This window comes from Haliotis rufescens, unplaced genomic scaffold, assembly GCF_023055435.1.
Source record: "Haliotis rufescens isolate VD_foot unplaced genomic scaffold, xgHalRufe1.0.p SCAF_1, whole genome shotgun sequence".
Classification (NCBI taxonomy): Eukaryota; Metazoa; Mollusca; class Gastropoda; order Lepetellida; family Haliotidae; genus Haliotis; species Haliotis rufescens.
This window is the reverse complement of record NW_025963779.1, coordinates 32,673,160-32,695,766: the sequence shown is the minus strand read 5'-3', so window position 1 is coordinate 32,695,766 and position 22,607 is coordinate 32,673,160. Positions and strand designations below refer to the sequence as shown.

General features: G+C 37.7%; 1 protein-coding gene across 3 annotated transcripts; it reads right to left on the bottom strand.

Moving 5' to 3' along the window:
- Positions 1–632: 632 nt before the first annotated feature.
- On the bottom strand, positions 633–22,225 carry LOC124110969 (double-strand-break repair protein rad21 homolog). 3 transcript variants are annotated; one of them, XM_046470487.2, is made up of 13 exons: positions 22,053–22,225; positions 15,424–15,587; positions 13,116–13,345; positions 12,774–12,880; positions 11,964–12,494; positions 11,053–11,265; positions 10,808–10,879; positions 10,468–10,572; positions 9,653–9,805; positions 3,956–4,179; positions 3,450–3,561; positions 2,823–3,250; positions 633–2,131 (listed from the first exon to the last, which is right to left on the bottom strand). In XM_046470487.2, the coding sequence occupies exons 2-13, from the start codon at positions 15,565–15,567 to the stop codon at positions 1,838–1,840; spliced, it is 2,613 nt and encodes an 870-aa protein (XP_046326443.1). In that variant the 5' UTR covers positions 15,568–15,587; positions 22,053–22,225; the 3' UTR covers positions 633–1,837. The 3 variants fall into 3 exon arrangements, with proteins under 3 accessions (XP_046326443.1, XP_046326444.1, XP_046326445.1); XM_046470488.2 differs by lacking the exon at positions 10,808–10,879; XM_046470489.2 differs by lacking the exon at positions 11,964–12,494 and having other exon boundaries at positions 22,053–22,222.
- Positions 22,226–22,607: the final 382 nt, after the last annotated feature.

The following is a 22,607-nucleotide window of genomic DNA, read 5'->3' as shown; positions in this document are numbered from 1 at the left end:
TTATAACAAACAAATGTTCTACGATATAAAACGAGTAAAAAAACCTTCAGCAACACTAGCTGAAAAGTCTAATTGAATGCTGATTATGATACCCTGAACAATTTTAAACGACTCAACAATGCCAATGACGCATTAAATGTATACTCACATAAGTACTAAAGCCATAATTTGGTCAAGTTCCAGCTTTTATAAAGCCTAGGGGTTGTTAAATTCTAAAATGTATTCAGAATATAGAACAGAGCTCCAGATAAGCTGCATATCTGCGTAAAATATGCATCAGAAATATAAAATCCAACGTATCAAATATGCAACGAACATTACAGATACGCTATTTTTGAGTCCTATAAAGCTCTCGAACCCACACGACACCAGTTTGCTGGGACTAGATGAATAGTGTTTATAAATATTTAACTTAAAATACCCACATGTGTAAAAACTAATGGGTAACAGAAATTTGAATAACCAGATAGAATTACTGATACCCAACGTTTTTAAAATGCATGGGTAAAATACCCACAACACCAAAAGCTTATCTGGACCTCTGTAGAAATGATCTTATACCCCAAAATCTCAATACTACATGATTTCCTGTCATGCAGCAATGACACTTTTCACAAACACAGAAACCGCTGTTATATTCAATGACTTTATTTGTACAAAATAAATGCTACAAGCCACGAGTGGACTCCAGGAATCCCCAATGAAATGTGATGTAAAATCGTGGCTAAGTGCAACTATTGAGATTGATGCTAGTCTTAAACCAGGAACAAGTGAACAAAATTTATACAATGGTAATGATACTAGGAACTAGGTAGGATGACAAATGATAATGAATTTACAATATGGGATAAACAAATAGGATGGTTTCTTTTGCAAAATGCAAACTTCAACAATGAACACAAGCTTGTAATATTTCAATATAAATGTTCTCTAAAATCGCTGTGAGCCAGCATCTTGTATGAATGCTGCCTGGATTTATCAGGTTTAATGACAATGAATGAAAAGAATGCAGTATGTCACCTTAATCCATCCTAAATACATACAAAAAGGGACAATTGAGAGGACCAGTAACTAAAATTAAAAACCTCTATTTTAATGTATTAAAAATATGCATACCTTTATTTTAATACAGAAATGTTCTTTTTTTTTTAACATACAAAATCATCCAAGACTTATCCTTCTTTGAAACACATTTGGTAATCTGCTCACTTTGAAATATTGCACACTTTTTAACTTGAGACACTGAGGAAAACCATCATGAACTACAGCTTATTTGCTCAATCCATATATATCCTACCATCTTAGCTTTCTCAAAAAGATGTATGATCCTTTAAATAGTTGTTACCTTATTGATGACTAAAAACATGCCATGTTTCTCTACAGTTAATCACAAATGCCTTGTATTCAAATTGATTGTTGACAATACAATGGACGTTCTATGTAATAATTATTTTAGGACCAGTCCTAACATTGAACAGTCTCATTTGGAAACAGCAGCTTAATAGTTAAACCTAATATGAACATTAACTTCAGATAACCTTTAATGATTCATGAGACAAGGTCCCAGCACTAATGTTCAGACTGGCATTGAAACACACACCCAGGTAACAATTATACAATACTGGACAAAAACACACAGCCACCGACAACAAAGTAACCTTTAACAGATGAGTGACAGAGATGCATTATTGACTTGGCATATCAGTCAGTGGTGTAACTGCTAATGATAGCACAGTTCAGGTAATGTTAGGGATGATCTGATGATCCACTGTCAAGTTAATGTTATATTACTTGACCACTGTGTCATGAATATTTACACTTCTGTACAGTGTCTATCTCAGCAAGCCATTCCAAAATTAGGTCCTTTGCTGATGATAATGTCACCATAAGGTTCATTCTGCAGCACCTCGACACACTGGTGCTTCTTTAACACTAACAGGGTGTAGAAACGGGATGATGCTTGTTTACGATTATGCCGTCTGGCCATGTCCTTGAAGCTTAAAGAGTCTGAATATCTGAAAGCCAGATCAAATGTGTGCTGCATTTGCTGTGTTCGCTTGCTCCACCGGATCTCTTCTTGTTCCAAATTCTCAGGCATCGGTTCATTCTCTGCTTCTAGGTCATCAAAGGCCTATTGGGAAAAAAGAGGACAAATTGACACACATTATGATGTAAAATAGGTAAACATTATTCTAATGTAAGCTTAGTTGAGGCTGTTATTGTAAGGGTAACGCTATTTTTCAGGGCATTATCATTTGCAGAAGCCTAAGGTCTTCCATTAACTGCCCGACGAAGGAGGGCAGTTGAATAGACCAAGGGCTTCTGCAAATGATAATGCCCTGAAAAATAGCGTTACCGTTATTATAGCTAAAATGGATGGAATTTGTTATCAAATAAAAAGAAACAACAATATTGGTTTTCAAACATTTACTGCAATCAACACGAATGTCACTGACACACTTTTACAAATATGGAAACGTCATAGAACAAACCAGATAGCGTCACTATAGAACGTGACGTCACCTATCCCTATCCTATGACGTCACCTAACAATGGGCGTGATAATGGCCCCTCATCAAGAAATATGAGGGCATTATCAAGTTACAGTGGCCCACTCATTTTTGAAAACATGCGGGGGGTTTAATGATAATTCTATCCATTTTAGCTATAATTGCTAAATAATATATTTACCCACAAATAGTTAACTTGATGCAGAAGGGTTCAATCACCCACTTTTGTGTATTGGAGATATGTTAATAGGAGGCTGCTGATAAAAAAACCATGTTTTCTGAAAGTAAATGCCAAATATTAAGTGAACTTACTGGTGCAACTGATGGGGGTGCAACAGATGGAGGCCCAACAGACTGGGGAGGTACAGAGAAAGGAGCAATTGATGGAGGCCCATCTTCCATGTTGGGGTCAATGAGGTTGGGATCAATGGCAGTGGGGTCCACAGCAGTTATACTGGGTTCCAGAGTTGGATCAAGTGCTGGATCAAGTGCTGGATCAAGTGTTGGATCAAGTGTTGGATCAAGTGTTGGATCAGGCGGCATATCCACAATGCCATTGTTGAAGGACTGGGCAAACAGATCTTGTGCATTATTTGAGGGCTCTTCAGGAGCAACTTCTTTTGGTTTCTCTACAAAGGACTTCTCACTGCGCCGTGAACGTGCCAAAGTCTTGCTGTTGTCCAAGTTGATTGATGGTTCTTCAATGATTGTTGACATCTCTGACTGTCTTGATCTATCAACTGCAGAATACACAAACATAATAATCTTGATTAAACATGTATCTAAGCACATACAGATTACTAAACAATTTCAATCTCTATTCCTATAAAAAGTGGTTAAAGACACAGATTAATGCTCTATTAACATTTTTCTTTACAGACATGAAACTTTTGTGAATTTCCTTACAAATTCTGTTTAACTGAAGATGAGAGTCTTTACCTTGTTTATCTTCTTCCCGGGACACTTCAGGAGATTCAAGCACCAGTTTCTCAATTCCACAAATATCGTCTTCTTCCTTTACCTGCTTTGTCACCAAGTTCTTAGAAAACATCTGCAAAAGCAAAAGAGTCATTAAAGCAACATTCACAAAATAGCCAAAGACCATGTCAAATCAAAACTTAACTGGCATGAGCCAGGGCTAAAACTGAAAAAGGCCCGGTTTCAGAATAATTTCTGCCTATTCTTGATTCATTATATGCCCTTTTCATCTGACTATTTAGAGAAATAAGAAAGGAGCAAATATATTTAGAAACATTGAAATATATTAGGAACATTTTCCCGAACTGTAATTTGAGTGTTTTGGTGTTATTTTCTTCGAGGAATACAATCAAAATTATGAAAGATAGGCACCTCTTGACTAGAATTCTCCATCACCTTATGACTTACAGTTAATTGAATATCAATGTTAAAAAAGATCTTTTCTTAGGAAACAAAGTGCAACTAACCTTTGACAACGTCTTGGAGACTATTGGCCTACCAGGCAGGGCAAAAAGTTTTTCAACACCACCTGTTTCTTTCCAATGCATGAGCTTCTTGGTGGGAGGAGCAAGATCCAATGTTGTCACAATATCACTTGTGTCTGACAGCTGGAGCTTCATTGTCTCACCAGGAATGCCCTTATGTTCATCAACAATTAGTTTTCTTTTCCTCTTGGCTTTCTTTTCAGCACCTATATGAACATGATCATGTGGAATTGTCACGAATACAAACTGAAGCAAAGTTTTTTTAAGCTTCTGTGCAACAAAAGGCACTATAAAACAAATCACACTTTTGAAATCGTGACATAACCCATGTAACAATGAAGTGAAAGGAACAATGACACTACTAAATTAATTACATTTAAATATGTAGAGCATTAAATTCTACATACCACTAGGATATTATTCAGTCATAACCATAAATAAGGGTGAATTCAACTAGTCAAATTTCTATTGGTCCTGCAAGCTCAGCTCAGCTCAAAACAGTAAATTGTCAGTGAAGCCAAAATTAGTAAAATCTAAATAATTTTTTACATTAGTATACTTATCCTGCATTAGTCCTTAATGCATTTACTGCTTACTTTTGACAGAAATGAAGGTCCAGCTGACAAAAAAAAGTTGTTCCAATCAACTTGAAGCAGGACACATGCACAGCACCCAAGTGCCCACGAAGTGCTGGCATCATGTGTACTTCATATTACTGCTTCACATGACATCTGGGCCCACTCGCACAATGTGATCATAGCACTACGACTATTGTAAGCCTATGTTAAAGTATGGGAGTTACGATCATCTTAGCGCTAAGACTGCTTGGTGCAAGTGGGTCCAGAAGAAATTGTGGGGAGGTAGATTCGTGACAAGTGGGCCCTTAGATGTAGTAATGCAGGAAAAGTATACAAAATATTTAGACTTTACAAGTCTTTAACTTATCCTGCATTACTTTTTCATGCATCTGAACCGTACGGTACGGTGGAGGGCAGACCTTCAGATGTGGACCTCCGTGACAAAAACTCTCCAGTACTTCACCACAGTCGCTGAGCACATCAATTGTGCAGATCTGCAACTGCTTCTGCCAATCCTGTTGCGGGGGATACGAGAGTGAGGACATCCCAGTAAAATACAGCAAGATAAATTCGGGTGTGCTAAAGTCTACAACTACTGTGTAGCAACCCATGTGAGTCGAAGGAGGCTGGCTCTGGACTCTGGACAGGAGCTTTGATTGACACCGAGGATTGGTGACCTGCTGGGCTATGATCCGGATCTTGTCATCTTCCGATCCTCTGGAACTGCCAACCCTTAATATTTTGTGAAGGTGCTGCCTTTTAGGTGTCGCAAATGTTAGGCAGATAAAGGAGGTATTCAGCCAAAAATTGAGGCGACGCCTCAGTGGGGTCCTGAACCCTTTCCTTGCAAAAAAGTTTCATAGGGCTGCCACTTATAAAGGCCTCGTGTCGAGGGTCTGTGTGCCATACCAATGGCAATACCTTCCCACGCCGAATTACTTTTTGCGCCTAGAGCTCACTTAAGAAGATGAACCAGACATGCTTGGCATTGGTAGTCTGTCTTACAGACCCTGATACAAATATATATCAAATACAGCCCATGCAAGTCTATAATGTTTGGCAAGTCTAGATCACTGCAGTATCTGAAAATGAAGAGAGTCACTGGGCTCCTTTTTATTATATTTTTATTAAGATAACTGAACAACTGTTTTTTTAATGTAAGATGTGTTCATTTCAGAGACTAGATGTTAGTCTATGGCATTGGGCGTGGTGATCTGCTGTGTAGATGGATTAGTAGGTTGGGCCTCCTTGGTGGAGCCAGTGGATCACTTCCTGCAAGACTCCTGAGGTCTACGAGCCACCCTCTTGTTGGCCATGAAGGAGTCATCAAAATCAGAGTGAGTCTCTTGGTTGCCCTGATCTTCTGCATCACGTTGGGAAGAAGTACAGGTGGCTAAAAAGTGTACGCTCTTAGTTCTTCCTAAGGGATGCAAAATGTATCTGGATCTTGTAGTTCTGGGAAATGATGAAGAGATGACCGAAACGCTGACACACTAGATGAAAAACCTTTGGATGGAGCTAGGTGTAGGCGACCTCTGCTCGTCATGCTGATATGAGCAACCCCGGGAGCACTTTCCACTAGCGAAGTGCGAGTGGTTGCTGAAGGGGAGGTGAAAGATGGCGGAGTATCTTGAGGAGATCAAGGTCAGTTTCGAATTTGAGTCGGTAAGAAGGAATAGTTCTGACTATTCCAGTTGATGGAGAGACGCCCAGTGAAGGATCAGGTAACTGCATCCGGATAGTTCAAAAGACAGTCGTCTATGTATGATTTGAACTTGATGTCACTTAGGTGCAGATAGGCAGCTACTGGCTTGGTGAGGTGGGTAAATCAACAGGGGACCACTGAAATACCAAATAGGAAGACCGCCTATGGTAGTGGATGCCATGGAACCTGAGGAACTTCAGTTGCTGGGATGGAAAGGGACATGCAGGGCCCACGAGCACAATGCGATCTTAGCGCTACGACTATTGTAAGCCTATGTTAAAGTATGGGAGTTACGATCATCTTAGCTCTAAGATCGCTTTGTGCAAGAAGGCCCATGTAAGCGTTCTGTAGGTCGAGATTCATCAGGGAATCGTAGGCATTCAGTCTGGTCGTGAGCAGTCTCAAGGTTGTTAGACTTAAGTATGGCGGATGCTCCGGGTAGTGCTAGTTGAACAAAGTAAGATTGTGAATCATCTCATCTTATTGGAATCCTTCTTTGGTACAAGGAAGATGGGAGAGTAGAACCCTAGTGATATGGCTGGGGCGTGCACAATATCTTTGGCTCTTTTTCCACAACAGAATGTCTATGTTGGCCACAAGAAGCTGCTGCTTCTGCCACCTCAAAGGCATGTATGGGGGAAGTCTCCCTTCCTTGAGTGCTGGAGAGTGATAATCGAGCAAAGTCATCATCAAGCGCCTTAACCATATCCTTCAGCATAGGATCAGGCAGGATAGAGGTGTGACTCTTTGACTGGTGCACAGAGCGTGATGCCTTGCCTGGAGGAAATGGCAGGTGATGTGGACCCATGTGATGATGGCACTTAACAGGAGGACGGTGAATGCTGTAGGTGCTGACTGGCAAGAGCAGGCACCAAATATAGTTGAGGCGCAAAGGTCAGCTGGGACATGCAAAAATTATGCATACACAATGGGTCCATGTAGGGTGGCGCTGGCGAGAAATCATGAGGCCCAGTTACCAACTGGGCAGGTGGGACAGCTAACAGGTGTAGTGGCGGAGCCCAGAGGTGCAGGTATCACCGAGGCGCCCAAAGGTGCAGGGGTTGCAGGTTTGAGGTGCCCTGTGAGGCCCTGATGAAGACGCCTGTAGGGTGCTGTCAGCGGAGCCCGGAAGGTTGTGACCAGTGTAGACGTTCTGACTACGCTTGGCCCCAGGGAAAACGAGAGGAGGAAGGGGATGTCGGATGTCCCTAGAGATATGTGTATTGCCCAACCTGATGTAGAGGGACAGGGAAGTCACTGGGGACTCCTGAACAAGCCACTCACTGGAGACCTGCTGATACTTGGTACAGCTTGATGGCCAAAGAGGGGAACTTCAAATCAGTAGTACACATCAGTGTACAAACAAGACACTGTGGGTGAAGGTCTTTGGAATATATTTTTTCACGGCAACGGATACAACGAGCAAGCATCCATTAAAACAATTGAAGCTACTGTCAGAATGATCCAAGATAATATTTTTTTTTAGAAAGTGTAAGATACTTAACCCTTTGGCCCCGACTTATTGGGCAGCATAAACCATGGCCCAGTACACGGCTGCCCGATAAATCTGGCGGCACGAACGTGTTTACAAAATCGCTCTTTCTACTTCCTTTTTCGTGTGTAATCTCGTTCTAAAAATAGAAAAGAGATCTACACGTAATTCCATGGAATTTCCCAGTCTTTTTGGTACGAAAATCGTGGATATTCACCTGTTTTCGCGACAGGTATTTTATCTTGCTTGAATCGTAAATCTAGCATAATGGCAGCCAACTACGATTCATATAGCGATCAGATGACTAACAACGACTATCGGGAATAATAATGTGTTTGATTTGAATAATTTACATGAAGGGGAGAGGGACTTTCGCGAGTATTTTGGTGAAGATTTTGACGGTTTCGACGAGGTGCCTTGTATCTGTGATTTATTTTTGTGATTTTTAATACAATGAGCCAAAATTCATTGTCTGTTCTCATATTTTCAGTGTTTTCAAGTTTTATTTCACTTGTAAACACCTGTAATTAGAAAATAACAAAATGTATGTCACGAAGTTACAAAAGTATGCACCACCTTAGCAGTTCAAAATGGCGGATTGAAACAACAATACGTGAAGAATAGAGTTTGATGAGAATCTTTTCACGTACAAAAATGAAATCTGTTGCACAAATATACATAACTAAGGCTCAACCCAGAGGGACATTATTCGAATAGAAAGACAAGAAACAAGAACACAGATAAGACCAAAAGCTGGACAATTTATTAATGCAACATATTTCTGGTGACAAGAAGTAATAAATTACATGTGATGTCAGCACTTCCGTGGTCACGTGGGTGCTGTTGTTTGGGTCCTGATTCACACTGGTTTGGAACATATTTTTTTCTCAGCTGGACCTCAAACAGCTTTGTTTCTGTCAAAAGTACGCTGCAAATGCATTAAGGAGTAATGCTGGATAAGATAAAACATATTGTCTTTTGGTAACACATTCAGAAGATGTGTCATGATGTCATGATATGTGGACTATATTTTAACTCCAGAAGATTTTAATGCTATGACACTAAGTTCCCAGAGACTCTTGGGATTATAGATAAAGCCTACAATCATGTAGAAAAATATGAGCTTGAAAAACATCTTCACTACTACACGTCATACACAATTTGAAAGGTCTCATCACAAACATGTAAGTAATGTTTATACCATTATTTAAACAAGACAAAAAGTGTGCAGGGATCATTAATACACCTTACTTTCAATCCAACATAGTCCTAAGTTCAAGACATGAAAAAAGCAATATTTCTCAGAAAATCTGTGTATCGAAATTAAACTTTGCACTACACCTCTCCTATTGGTTTGGAAACTTCCCTAAAATTTTCAAGTAGTTTTCAAGTTATAGGTCACACAAATGTTTCAGTGAAGTTATTCTTGGTAAAAAGTATATGAAAAAAGCCTGTACTTTATCAGGAAAATCTAAATATCAAAATCAAACTTCGCACTGGACCTCTATAAAAAGTGTTCAAGTTTAAAAAGAATCTATGCAGTCGATACAGGTCACAAAACTGCATTTACAACTTAAGTTCGTTTTCAATAAAAATGTGGGCTGATTTCATAAATATCAACTTACCTACTTCTTTCTTATTTTCATTTTTTTACATAATTGGAAAATTATGATAATAACCTGTGTGTTAAGATTCAATCAACGTTTGTTATCATTGGAAAGTTCTGACCATCAATATTACAGTAACCTCGCCAGGGGTATTTTCGTACTTCTTACATGAGTTTGTATCGGCCTGTTATAAGGCTAACCTTGCGAGACCAAAAATTAATTTGACAGAAACTTTGAATAAATGCAGACGGTTGAGACTGTTGAAACCAAGTTTGAATGGCTGATAATAATATGTACCTGGTACAGCAGTGACATCTAGGGGTTCAAGGGCAAATGCTTCTTCTTCATTATGTACAAGTGTGGTTTGTTCACCAGCCGTGCTGTTGGTTGTATTTGTTGGTTGTGTCACCTCTGCCTCATTATGTGATGTCTCAACTGCCTTCTGTTGTTCTGTAATATCAAAATTGAAAACATCACTTAATTGTAGTTTCAAACAGATACAATACTGTGTGACCATATATTACCTTCTATTTTAACAGAAATAACTTTAAAACAGTAATATTTCCCCAGGTTTGGTCAACAACAGTAAAAGCCTAAACCAGAAGGTACCATGCCTCCACCGAGCTTGATGAGGAGGAAATAATACACTTCCTATCTAATTACTTTACTTTCAGTCTTGGAAAACAAAACACTGTGAAACATTACCATAGAACAGAAAGCAACTGACTTAGGTTCAACCCAACTTTCAACAGTATTTAAGATACATCACAGTATTGCATAATGTTGAAAGAAGAATACCTATTGTAGGTCATGTTTACCACTTGGTGAAAGCCATGTTCACAAGTTTGGTGTAACACATTTATCAATTATCAAGGTTAGTCACATATTTCAATTGATACTGCCATTAAAACAAAGGCCAATATATTAATACAAAACATTCAAATTAAAAAAATAGCACTCTTGTTTGGGCTAGGGTACAGGACTTGTATGTAACAAACAAAGAGTAATAATGTGTAACTAATTTCATCTACAGAATACATTCTAATGATATGAATAATATTTGCTTTGTAAATGGTAAGCTCACATACACTTAAACATAAAAACAAACTTACCTTCAGTATCTTTAGGTTCAGGTTGTCCTTCAGCTTCAGTGGGCATTGGAACTTCTGGCATAGGTGTGTCTTCAAAAAGACCTGCAGGCTCCATGAATTCTTGACCTAAGTTATTTAAGCACTTGTAAATATACACACATATTTCACCATGATAATATCTGCAATTGAGAAGCTACTATTACAACGGTTCTTCAAAGAAGCAGGTTAAAATTTCCTTCAAAATCACCACTAGTTATGAAAATGTTAAAGTTTGATTTGCAGCACTTTATTTCATACAAAGGCTCTCAACTCCTCTCATACAATATGGACAACAGTATAGGATACAAATCTGTATTCTCACCGAAGAATGCCTGATCAACATCTCCAACATCACCAAAATCTCCATTATCATCATCATCGTCATCATCTGCATCTGTTAATTTTTAGAAATCATAAACAAACATCAACTTGAAAAACAAATAACGGGGTAAGTTCAACTGAACATGAAAGACACTGAAACTTCAAAAACTTAATGGATATATGAAAGATAGAAAAAATGTCAGCAAAAATGTCAACTACAATTTTAAGCAAATTTGTATATCGTACCCATGAATCCATCACCAACTGCACCAAATCCATCATCTGTAATAGGTGCCTCCATGTCAACATCCATGGACTTTTCCAATGATGTGCTATGATTTCCCAATGTCTTTTCGTGATCATCAATGGGAGCAGTCGATATATCTTGGTTCTTGTAGAGTGTGTCGTCAAGATTTGACGCATCTCTGAGGATTTCCCGTTCATCAAACCCAACATCACCTAAATAACATTGAAACATGTTAAAATAATACTTAGAAGTGTAAACCAAAAGGACCTTTCATGCAAGTGCGTATTCTTTTCAGCAATACATTACCACAAACCCCTGAAATATAATGAATATTATGCTTACAATGAAAACAAAAACTTTTTTTCCCTTTTTCCTACAATACACACCATGCCACTTCATATTTCTATTGAATTTACAAGACTTTTGATGTACAAATTTAAACTACAGATTTATTAAAATTATCATGTAAGATCAAAAGCCTTGTAAATTAAGCAGACACATTCCAATTGGAGTAAAGCTCTGAAACATGAGCAGCAGCATTAGTAAATCTTTAAGTATCACAGACCATTGGTCAAGAAGCCATCCTTGAGGGGTCAAAGGTCAAGAGGAACAAACATTGAATATGAAGCCAGTACATTAAGGACGGTCACGACAGGATGTTTCAACATAAAATCAAGACTTCCAGCATCGATTGCCATTTTTGCAGACTGCCCATCAAAAAACAATTTCTAGAAGTCCATCCCAAAACATTGCTTTTTGTAAAAGATACTAATAGATCATTTTTGAAGATGATGTACATATTTGCTTATTTGGCATAAATGAACAATTGAGATGCTGGAAACTGGATCATACAAACTCCAATTGGAATGGAGAAAATTTCACCTTTGACCCCACAAGGATTACTTCTTACCCGGTCCTGCAGAACACGGAGAAGCATGGGGGTCATCCCAATGGGAGTTTCCATCTTCTATCACAGAATTATGTTCGGATTCATCCCAGTCATAGAAACCTGGATCGCTGTCCAGACCTATTCCACTGTCCAGCTTTTCCAAGGAAACTTTGTCCTGAGATTTTCTAGAATTCCCTGAGTGAGCAATAGCACTGTCACAAGTAGCACTAGATTTGCACAAAATAGCTGCACTTTTACTTGATGCACTTTCAGAAGGAGTGCGGATACCACTGTCAGTTTCAAGACTTTCACTAATATCACAGATGTCTTGATCTACGTCGAGTTCAATACCACTGTCCACGCTGTGACGAAGCCCCGGGCTAAGGTCCTTATTTACAGGAGATTTACAACGAGCTAATGTCATATCCAACGTTTGCATAAGGAGATCAAAATCGATAGGGTGTTTAGTCAAATCTGTCTTAAATCCATAAATAATGAGGCAAATTTCATCTTCAGAAATTTCCCCTCCAAAGTCGTCTTCAAACATGTCACCTAATAAAAAGGCAAGAACAGAGTCAAGAACCATAAATTGATGCTTTCCACACTCTGAACACAAGATCACTGGAACAAATACAATCGCTTTGCAACATTTTGTTAGTAAATAATCATTAAAACAAAAAAATCCTTTTTTTCGAACTAAATAATATATAATATAACTTCATGCAGGAAAACCCACCAAACCCAACTTGAAGTAACAAAATGCTGCAACAGTTCACCTTCATTGTAGTAAATTTGCATATATCAAAAACAATCTTAATCTAAAAAACTTACCAAAACCATCATCTCCCATTAACTGAATACTGCCCAAATCTTCTCTCATGGTGATTTCCTCTGGTCGACTTTGATTCACTGAGAATTGGGCTTGCACGTCAATATCTCTGTAACATCAGACATAGAATTGTTTCATTACATCACCTATCTTTTGTCATTCAAAAATTCTACAGTAATGAGGTTGATCATTGGTTCATTGCTTAGTGTTACAATAGGGTTAAATTATGAATACTTAAGCATTTCAAAACTGGAAAAAACATTCTCATAACATGCAAATAAAGAAGTTAAAATGTAGGCAGATAACAAGTATTCATGGTGATATTTATCATGCATTGGACTTACTCTAAGTCTGCTAACGTGGTCTCGAAGTCATGAAAGTTTTCTTGTAAAGTAATAGCTGCCACAGCAGCCTCCCTGTTTTCTTCAGGCAAATCAACAACACCAGGACGGAAAGCCATCTTTATCTTCACGAATGCTTCATTGCAATCAGCTAATAAATATTTAGCTTTTCTCGAGTAGATGCGAACAACGCCCAACAAAAGATGACCAGATGTTCTCAAAGCCATTTTCACCTGCAAGAGAATTTTATAACCATATAAACTGGTGGTAGATCCAATATACAAAAGGCAACAAGTTAACAATTCATTTCATTGTGATATTAGAGTTGTTCACTTGTTTAAGATCCATGCAGATCCAGGTTAGAATAGGTCTTCAGCAACCCTTGCTTGCTTTAAGAGGCGACTATTGGGATGGGGTAGTCAAGCTTGCTGACTTGGTTGATGCATGTCATCGTCTGCCAAATGCGTAGATTGATGCTCATGATGTCAATCACTGGAATGTCTGGTCCAGACTTGATTATTTACAGACCACCCTAATATATCGTATTTGACGTAATAAGCACTCTATAAAATTAAGAGATGGAGGAGCTTGTAATAATATAATTTTGGTGATCATATTACTTACCTTTATTTTTAAGTGATATGTTTGTTTGTTTTCTTTATTACCATTTCTTTGTTTCAGCTACTCGTTTGTAAAATTAACTTGAATGTCATTTTGTCAAAACGTGTTTGTTGTTCTACCAGCTTTGGTGTTGGTCATGACAGGTCACAGTTCAAGAATCGATCCATCAAGCTTGTGACTGAATATACTACAACCATCCAGCCAAGATTATTTCATAAACATTTTCTGAAGAAAATTTATGCAAATATCCTAAAAAGTAGGTCTAGTTTTTAATTAGTCATCATTTTCAGAAGTAACATAACTTCGCATAACACCACAGACTAATTTGCACAGCATGTGACCAGAATTTTCTTGCATTTAAACAAACGCTGAAATCAGAAGAGACTGACACTTTACATATTGTTTTGCATAACGATTTGCTACCAAAACTGGGACTATGAGGGGCACAATATATATTTATGAAAAGTGACTGTATAGCTACCTCTCTGTATGGCTTCAATGACAGCATATGATGTAAATAAATGAAAACTACGCAAATGGAAATTGTTTTTCACATTTTCGGGCGTTTTCTTATTGATAGTGATTTATCTTGATGTGTAGATTTGTCCCAAAAAAATGAAACAGAAGAAAATACGATCACTGTTGCATTGATAAATAGGAGTTGGCGCTGTTGCGATGATGTGGTAAAGCGGGCTCAAAGGAACGGGGTGAACGGAAGTTGTAAGCATCATAGGGACACAATTTCGCCGAAATAATAATGTAACCATTATTGAATGAAATTTTGAATAAATTTAATAAAACAGATTACAAAAGTAAGTCCAGATATACAAATTACAATGAACACTTTGTTGATATTCTATTTCTGATGATGGATCACTAGTCATACTGACAGCCTGAAATGATACTAAAGAAAAGTATATGCATATTATGCATGAGAGATTTATTTTTCCAGAATTTAATAGCCCTTAACTAAGGGTACGCATTATACAAGAACAAATAAGTTTTGTGTACATTGATCAATCAGAAGGGGTGCTTATGGGATTATTCACTTGCCAATATATTAGCAAGTATCACCATTGGCGCTTATGTCAAATTCAGTAGCCAGAATATTGCAACAAACAAACAGTTGTTCGACTATACCCACTAGTCTGAAGCTAGAGATTAGTAATATTCATCAAATCAGTTTATACTAGTCTATATACCAAGACTAAAATCTTATTGAAAATAATGCAAAAATAGAAGTTGGGGCTAGTAGACTGTATGACTTTTGGTACAGTCTGGTGGTTTACACTACATTTTGGAGAAAATTACAAGTCTTTAAGAAGTAAGATTCATCCTTGAGATTTTCACTAGCCCGGAGCTAGTAAAAATGCCTGTGGGCTCGTACAAATGTCCCAATTTCGCCCTTATTTTAACATAGCAAGGGCATTTTATCTTTACCAGGGCTAGTAAAGCCTTTGAGTTTAGTTTAACACTGCTAGTCACAGACAAGCCCTGTCGTACCCAGACAAAAATATGACAGGTATAAAACTACTCTACTAGGGTCTTAAAAGAACCACAATAAGAAAATACATTACAATCAATGATATGAAATTTTATTGACATTTGCTGTAGACCTCAGGCAGTAATTTCAAATACAGGGACCAACAGTTAATATGTACTACTCAAGATGGGAAAAGATCCAAGTTACCTTTGGCTGCAGAATAGCTTCAACACTGCTATCTATGTTTGTTTCAAACACATGAGCTTTAGTAAGCTTTTTATCCCAGTGAGCAGCAAGCCATATCCTGGCCAGAGGCCCTTTTTTGCTAAGCACAAAGTGTGCGTAGAACATCTTGATTTGTTACTTGATGTCTGAAAATTAAAGAAAACATCACATATATACATATATACAAATATAAACATAATACATTACAATCAGATAGAAACTATTATTTTTTACAATTACAACCTTTCATAGGCTAGGTGAAATCCATAACTTCCACATTTGCAATTTTTAGCATACTGACAATTGGTTAAACAACATCTAATAAAATCAGCTTTCCGCACATGAACATCCAGGAGTCCTTAAATAACCTTAATGTTGAATAACTGAGATTGATGGGGCACCAACATTCAAATGTCATAGCAGCATTAGAAATTGGCACTAGTCTTGTAGTCCTTGCCAAACTTCCCAATAGTTAGGTAGCATAAGGACTAGTAAAGATTTGCCATTTTAAGGGTTTTGCTATATGTTATCATTATAAGGACTAGTGGACTAAAACTGTTAAGTTTCTCCTGCTGCAAAGGTGCAATTCTTAAGGTAGTTGTTGGCAACATGGCATCCACACATAGTGGAAAGGGAAAAGGATAATAAAAAGTGATGGATTGCATTGAGATTGTGGCCATTGCAGCGAGACTTTTCCCGGATTCTATCTTCAACAAACTGCAAAGGGAGGTCACTATGAAAAAGCCATAGCATTGTCCATTCGTGACCAACTCGTGTTATTCCGGGACAAGCCGAATAGCGACTCTTGCCCCTCTCGTGGCCATTTTTGCGACCGGGTTCCGTCTTAGCGCAAACGGGCATACCTAAAACAATTGTCAATTCGTTGCGTAATGGTTCACATATATTTCCTCATATATTTATTTATGTCAGATGCAATTTAAAGCACACCGGGACGTGCGGAATTATACAGTATGACTGAACACATTTAACTGTGTCTTGGGTATATTTTTATATGCAAGACATGTGAAATCAAAAATTATTTCTGAGGGATTCTTTGACGAAGTACTTGAAATCATACGCGCATGCTGATTGGTTTGTCGTATTTTCGCACATAACATACATCGATAGGGGGACGAGTCTTCTTGCAGGTTACGGAAAGGGGCGAGTGGTGACGAATGAGCATTGTCAACCAAGAGTTAACTCCCCTTCTCCTAAACATAGCTACCTACATTTTTGAAGATACAGGTAGAATAAGAGTTATTGTTCTTGTTTGTGCTCATATGCCAATGTATGGAAACCTTCGAGAGGTTCATGCCTTGGCCTGGAATGACACAAGGTGGTCATGACTGACGGAATGAAACAGACAAAACTACAGAACACCTTCCCAGGTCATAAAAGGGTGTGGTTTGAAAATAAATTACTGAAAAAATATATATATCGAAAACACACATATTATCCAACAGTGAAACAGTTAGTTTCTAATGCTGCTTTTAGCAATATTCCAGCAACATCATGGACACCAGAAATGGGCTTCACACATTACCCATGTCGGAAACCGAACCTGGGCCTTCGGCATGATGAGCAAACGCATCAACAACTAGGCTAACTCATCACCACATTTTTATTTTGGATGGATGAATCCACTCGTAACCATACTGATCAGGTTTGTTTGTTGTTACTCCACTCAGCAGTATTCTAGTTATATGACGGGAGTTTTTAAATAATTGAGTCTGGACAGACAATCCAGTGATTAATATCATGAACATTGATCCACGCAATTGAGATCGATGACATGCATCCACCAAGTCAGCGAGCCTGACCACCCGATCATGTTAGTCGCCTTTTATGGCAAGCATAGGTTGCTGAAGACCTCTTCTACCCTGGATCATCACGGGTGTACACAATCGGGATACGATGACATGCATCAACCAATTCACTGGGCCTCATCCTGTCAGTCGCCTCCCACAGCAAGCATGGGTTGCTGAAGACCTATTCTGACCCTGATCTTAACAGGGGATACTGACCAGGTTGCCCCTTCACATGTCCACAGCTTCACGGAGTTACTTCCCTTTGATCCTTATAATAATAACATATAGCAAAACCCTAAAAAATGACGATTTTCTACTAGTCCTTATGATACCTAACTATTGGACAGTTTGGCAAGGACTATAGGACTAGTGCCAAATTCTAACACTGCAGATGTCACAAGTCACAGCCAAGGATAGGAAACTATGAAGGTGGAAGAGGTTGGACCTAGTCATGTTGAAAAATCACCCCCATAATCATAACAATAAGCTGTTATTAGACAGTGCTTATTACCAAAGCATATGATTATGTTTTCCCGCTGGCTTTTGGAACTGACAGTCCTGGTGGACTGGTAACTATACAAATTACCAGCCCTCCCTAATTTTTGTTAGTCCTAACTTTAAACATATAAAAAAACATATCAAAATTACCTACTTTAAATTCTTTCAATATCACGTTCATTTCATCTCTGAACGTGCTGAAGTGACTTACATCGTTCACACAAAGTTCAGACACAATTTTCTTTTTTTTTCATATTTCAAGACAAAGTCACTACAAATATACTTTTAACCTCGAAGCAAAGCGAAATGTTATTTTCTTGCACTAAAAATTGACAAGGGGAAACGCTGATGGCAACAGACATGCTGACTTCGTTCGAAAAATATGAATATCACAGATTTATAAGGTCTTTATTTGCTGGTCCACAGGGACTGGCGGTCTCATTAATTACCAGTCCAAGCCTAATTTTTCCGGTAAAAAACTGGTAATTACCAGTTAACGGGAACACTGTTTCACTAACAAATATTGAAAAACTCTCAACATCTTTTGCAGGGATTACCATGGTAGTTTTTACCTATGAGAAAATATCTCCCCTGGTCCAAAAGCAATGAGATTTTTTGGTGTGTGTAGAGATTTTGCTAATTTTCAGAGATATTTCGTCTTCACACAGTAGAGACTGAATTTGATTTTCAGTACTTGTGACTCAAATGTTGCAATTAATGCTACAAGACTGTTGTGATATATCCTTGGATATGCTATTTTCGAACATTAATTATTCCACTGCGCATATTTAAAAATATTAGCATATGTATTAACAAATCATTACATTAGCACTTATAATTCTGTCGATTGTCTACTTTAGGAGAAATTAAACTAATATTTCTTTATTTCTGTTCATTGTCCACTTTATTGGGAATTATTTGTGAGGACAATTATAGATCTTTAGGAGGCATGTTTACCATCAGCTGTTCATTTCGTTGGCATGCAGGAGACAACAATCTGCAGTTAACAAATTTCGACAATGTGTGTGTAGATCGTAATGTAATATATTCAAAAGGATGAAATTTAATACCGACAGTTTGTTGGCAAAAAATACCTTACTTACATTCCAGTGCTTTCATCAATTTCGCTGCCTTATTTCCGTCTGTGGTGTGTACCGTATCAGAGACCAGGTCTCTGACCATATCAATTTAAATCTATCAATATGGACTTTTCAATTAATTAGAAGTGACAGTTCAGTATACGACAACTATTGCTCCATGTTCACCCTTTTGTTTAATTAGCAACAATCAAGTCATTTATTTCCCACAGAAGGCGGCGTGATTGCCATGTGCAGCAGCCAGAAATGTTGAAAAGACTGTTGAGATTCACGATGTTTATGAATTAGATTTGAATGATTAAGTCACAGTTTTATGGACAAATCTGGAAGCGAACATATCATAGTATATTCTAAAAAACCTAAATCCATCTTGCTGTTTAATTTCTGCTAGGATTTAAGTTTTTAAAAATATGTTAATGACTTGGTGTTGAATAGGAATAGGATTTTCGAGCGCTACCAAAGTGTATATATTGTAAAAACAAACACTCATTTTGCCAATCTGGGAAATAAAAATGTTGAGCACTCCACCATTGTCAGCTGATGCAAAGCTCCATGCAGTGATATAGGAATTGGTTGTGCACAGTACAGCATGCAGTGTTGTGAGTATGCAAATCACTGTTTCGAATGACACCTTTTGACGATTGAATAAACTACCATTTAAGTTTTTTGTTGACATTTGTTAGTTACGGTAGATAATTTTATTCAAGCAATACAACATTTTGTAGGTGAAAATGAGAGTGTCAATGTAGATAAAACTATTGAAAGACAAATGCAATTTTCAATCCCGCAGATTGAATGTTGATGTGATATCTAAGTCAATCCCTGCCTTTGGCTACATTCAATAACATTACTTGTAGAGATGGTAGATCACAGATGACCTTATGCAGAGCCAGAAACTAACATTTTCAGTCCACCAGTCCTTATAATGATAACACATGACAAAACCCTTAAAAATGGCAAAAAACCACTTGGGCAAGGACTACAGGACTAGTGTCAATTTCTACTGCTGTTATGCACTCGATGACCCCAGCACCCCTGTTACTAGGCTGACGTCACATGGCATTGTTTCGCTGTTCTTGCAACAAAATTGCATAAATTGGGGTCATAGGGTATTGTGACATGATTGTAAACTTTGTGTTGCAGGACCATGTTCCACAAGCAATAGTAACGCAACGACAGTCGTATGTCTATGTTGAAGTATGGGTGTCAATAGCTTTGTGGAACAGACTCTTGAATTCTAAAGGTGGGCTGTTGTATGGTACTAAATAATTTGAAATAACTTTTGATATATTCGAAGCATTTTTCTGTTAAACTGAAGTTGACTGTGCTGTGGATCGTATACATGTGTCAGGCCACACATGACAGTGAAATCTTACAAAAACGTTGTACACAGCAAGTAATGAATACCTCTTCACTCGATCCATGAATTGTATTGGTATTGCAAGAGAGCTTGTTAGCATGATTAGTACAATATCTTTGCCACTTATTAAACCCACTAATTGTAAGGTCTGAACATTGTACCCATTATATTGTATTCTCCAAACACTTTTAGATTTTACATGTATAGGAGGGGGTAATTGAGGCATAAGCTGAACTTACATGGCCGCAGACCATAATAAATTATGTTGGTATGCTTGGATCTGCAAATTGATAGGTACCTGTTATGTGTAGTCTATAATGACTTATGATTTCAGTAATGCATTCAAATTATAAGGTATGTTATTATCACACTCAAATCACTGTATCCTTGTAAACATAATCACAAGGCAAGGGAGATAACCTATGTTTTCTTTTTGACAAAACTTTCAGACAATTTCCCTGTTAAATGCAATAAACTTGAAAAGTGGAAACTTAGCAAGTGTTCTAGACTCATTTGTTATTTCTTGCAATTTTTCATTTAAATTTTTTGATTTCAAACTGAATTTTGTATATGACATCTGGTGACCTTGTTCACTTGAGAGGTAATGCATTGGTTCTTCTAGATCCTATAATGTCACATCTCAATTAATAGCGAAATAAATTTGCAGAAAACAAACTTTTACAATATTTTGTAGGTATGCAGGGGGCATGGGTGGCCCAGTCGTCTAAGGCGCTGTGATTCACTGTGCAGAGTTGCGTCCCTTGGGCACGCCAGAAACCTGTGATTGTGGGTTCGATTCCCGGTTCACCCTGATTATGTTTTTAAGTTTGTCAGCACTAACTCACTCACTGTTGATATGGAAGGTGTTACATGATGATATTCAAGTCTAAGACAAATCTTAACGATATAAAGTAGTAGTGGTAGATATGAAAAAACCCAAAACAACAGTAGTTTGAGTGTAGCATCGACAATTACATGATACACTACTGTTGTGTCTGGACCGTCTGCTTAACACTTTTCAGCAAAGAAGTAATAGATAGGAGAGTAAAAGTACTAAAAGTAAAAGACATGATGTGTTGGTTCATGTCACATTATTATGGGAACAGTTTAATAAGTAAAAAACAACATTATGACCTCATTGACCCGAAGGAATAGTAACAAGACGAGGGTTTCGGATGAGGTCAAAGGTGACATAAAATAATAACAAGTCTACACCAATTCTAGGCTAACAGATTGTACACTGGGCCAATCAAAACATAAGACAGGGGTATTTGCAGCTCTTATTCAATAATGCTGACATAACATATAGAAGCATACCGGCTTACATACACATATATATTAGACTGGGTCCTTGCTTCCAGTGTGACACATTTTGTGTCAGGTGATCTGTCGTCAAAATCATCAAGACGTGTTGTAAAAACGACAAGCATGTGTAGAATTTGGCACTGTGTTTCAGTAATAAACTTGTCGCTACTATAATGCATTGATCTGTTTCTAAAGTATCCATTTCCTCTAAATTCAGAAAACATGTAGATCATTGATCGACTCAAGCATGCCTACTTCGATAAGGATCGCATCAGTTCGTGAAGTCCAAAATTACTACTACGCTAAATATATCAACAACATATCATATACACAAACATAAGCACGCATTTATAAATCTCAGACATATATTTCGCCAAACTAAATGTGCACCAATCCAACGAACGCTTAATTACGAGGTATATGCCTGTAGCTTCCGTGTATGGGAATCAACAGTGTGCACAAATCGGAACGGACTCGGAATACCGTGAGTGCAAGCTTGTGCGACATTTTGTGACTATACAACGCACACCATTGCGTACTTACCTCCAAAATACCGAAATATTATTCCAGCGATGGTATTAATCCTTAAAAATGCTACAAAATCGCCTATCAGGCGGTCTATCTATACAATTTCTACAAAAACTCCGCATATTATCCACATCAGAAGTAAACTAACAAGATGGCGTCCCTTTTGTTTCCCGCCCAAACAAGTTGTTCGAATTGAGCTGAGTCACTACAAAGTCAAGGCGCAATGAAAAATAGTCCACAGAGACATTGCAATTATTAACAAAGTACCTCTTGCAATGTCGTTGAAATGGATGTATTATATAATCATATATGTTACGAAAATGCCTTAGCATTTACACAACCAATATATGAAAAATAGTATATTTGATAATTATTTATAGAAAGCGGACTTATACATGTAGTCCAAAATATGCAGGTGCCCCAGATATTCATTGATCAGGAACAGATACATTGCGCTTTGAGTTTCTAATAAATATTTTAAAGAAAACATGTTAAGTTTTGTTGAAATTATTAGAGTTTGGGTGCAAATGTGATGTAAGTCATTGGCTTTGGTTACTAATGATGACCTTG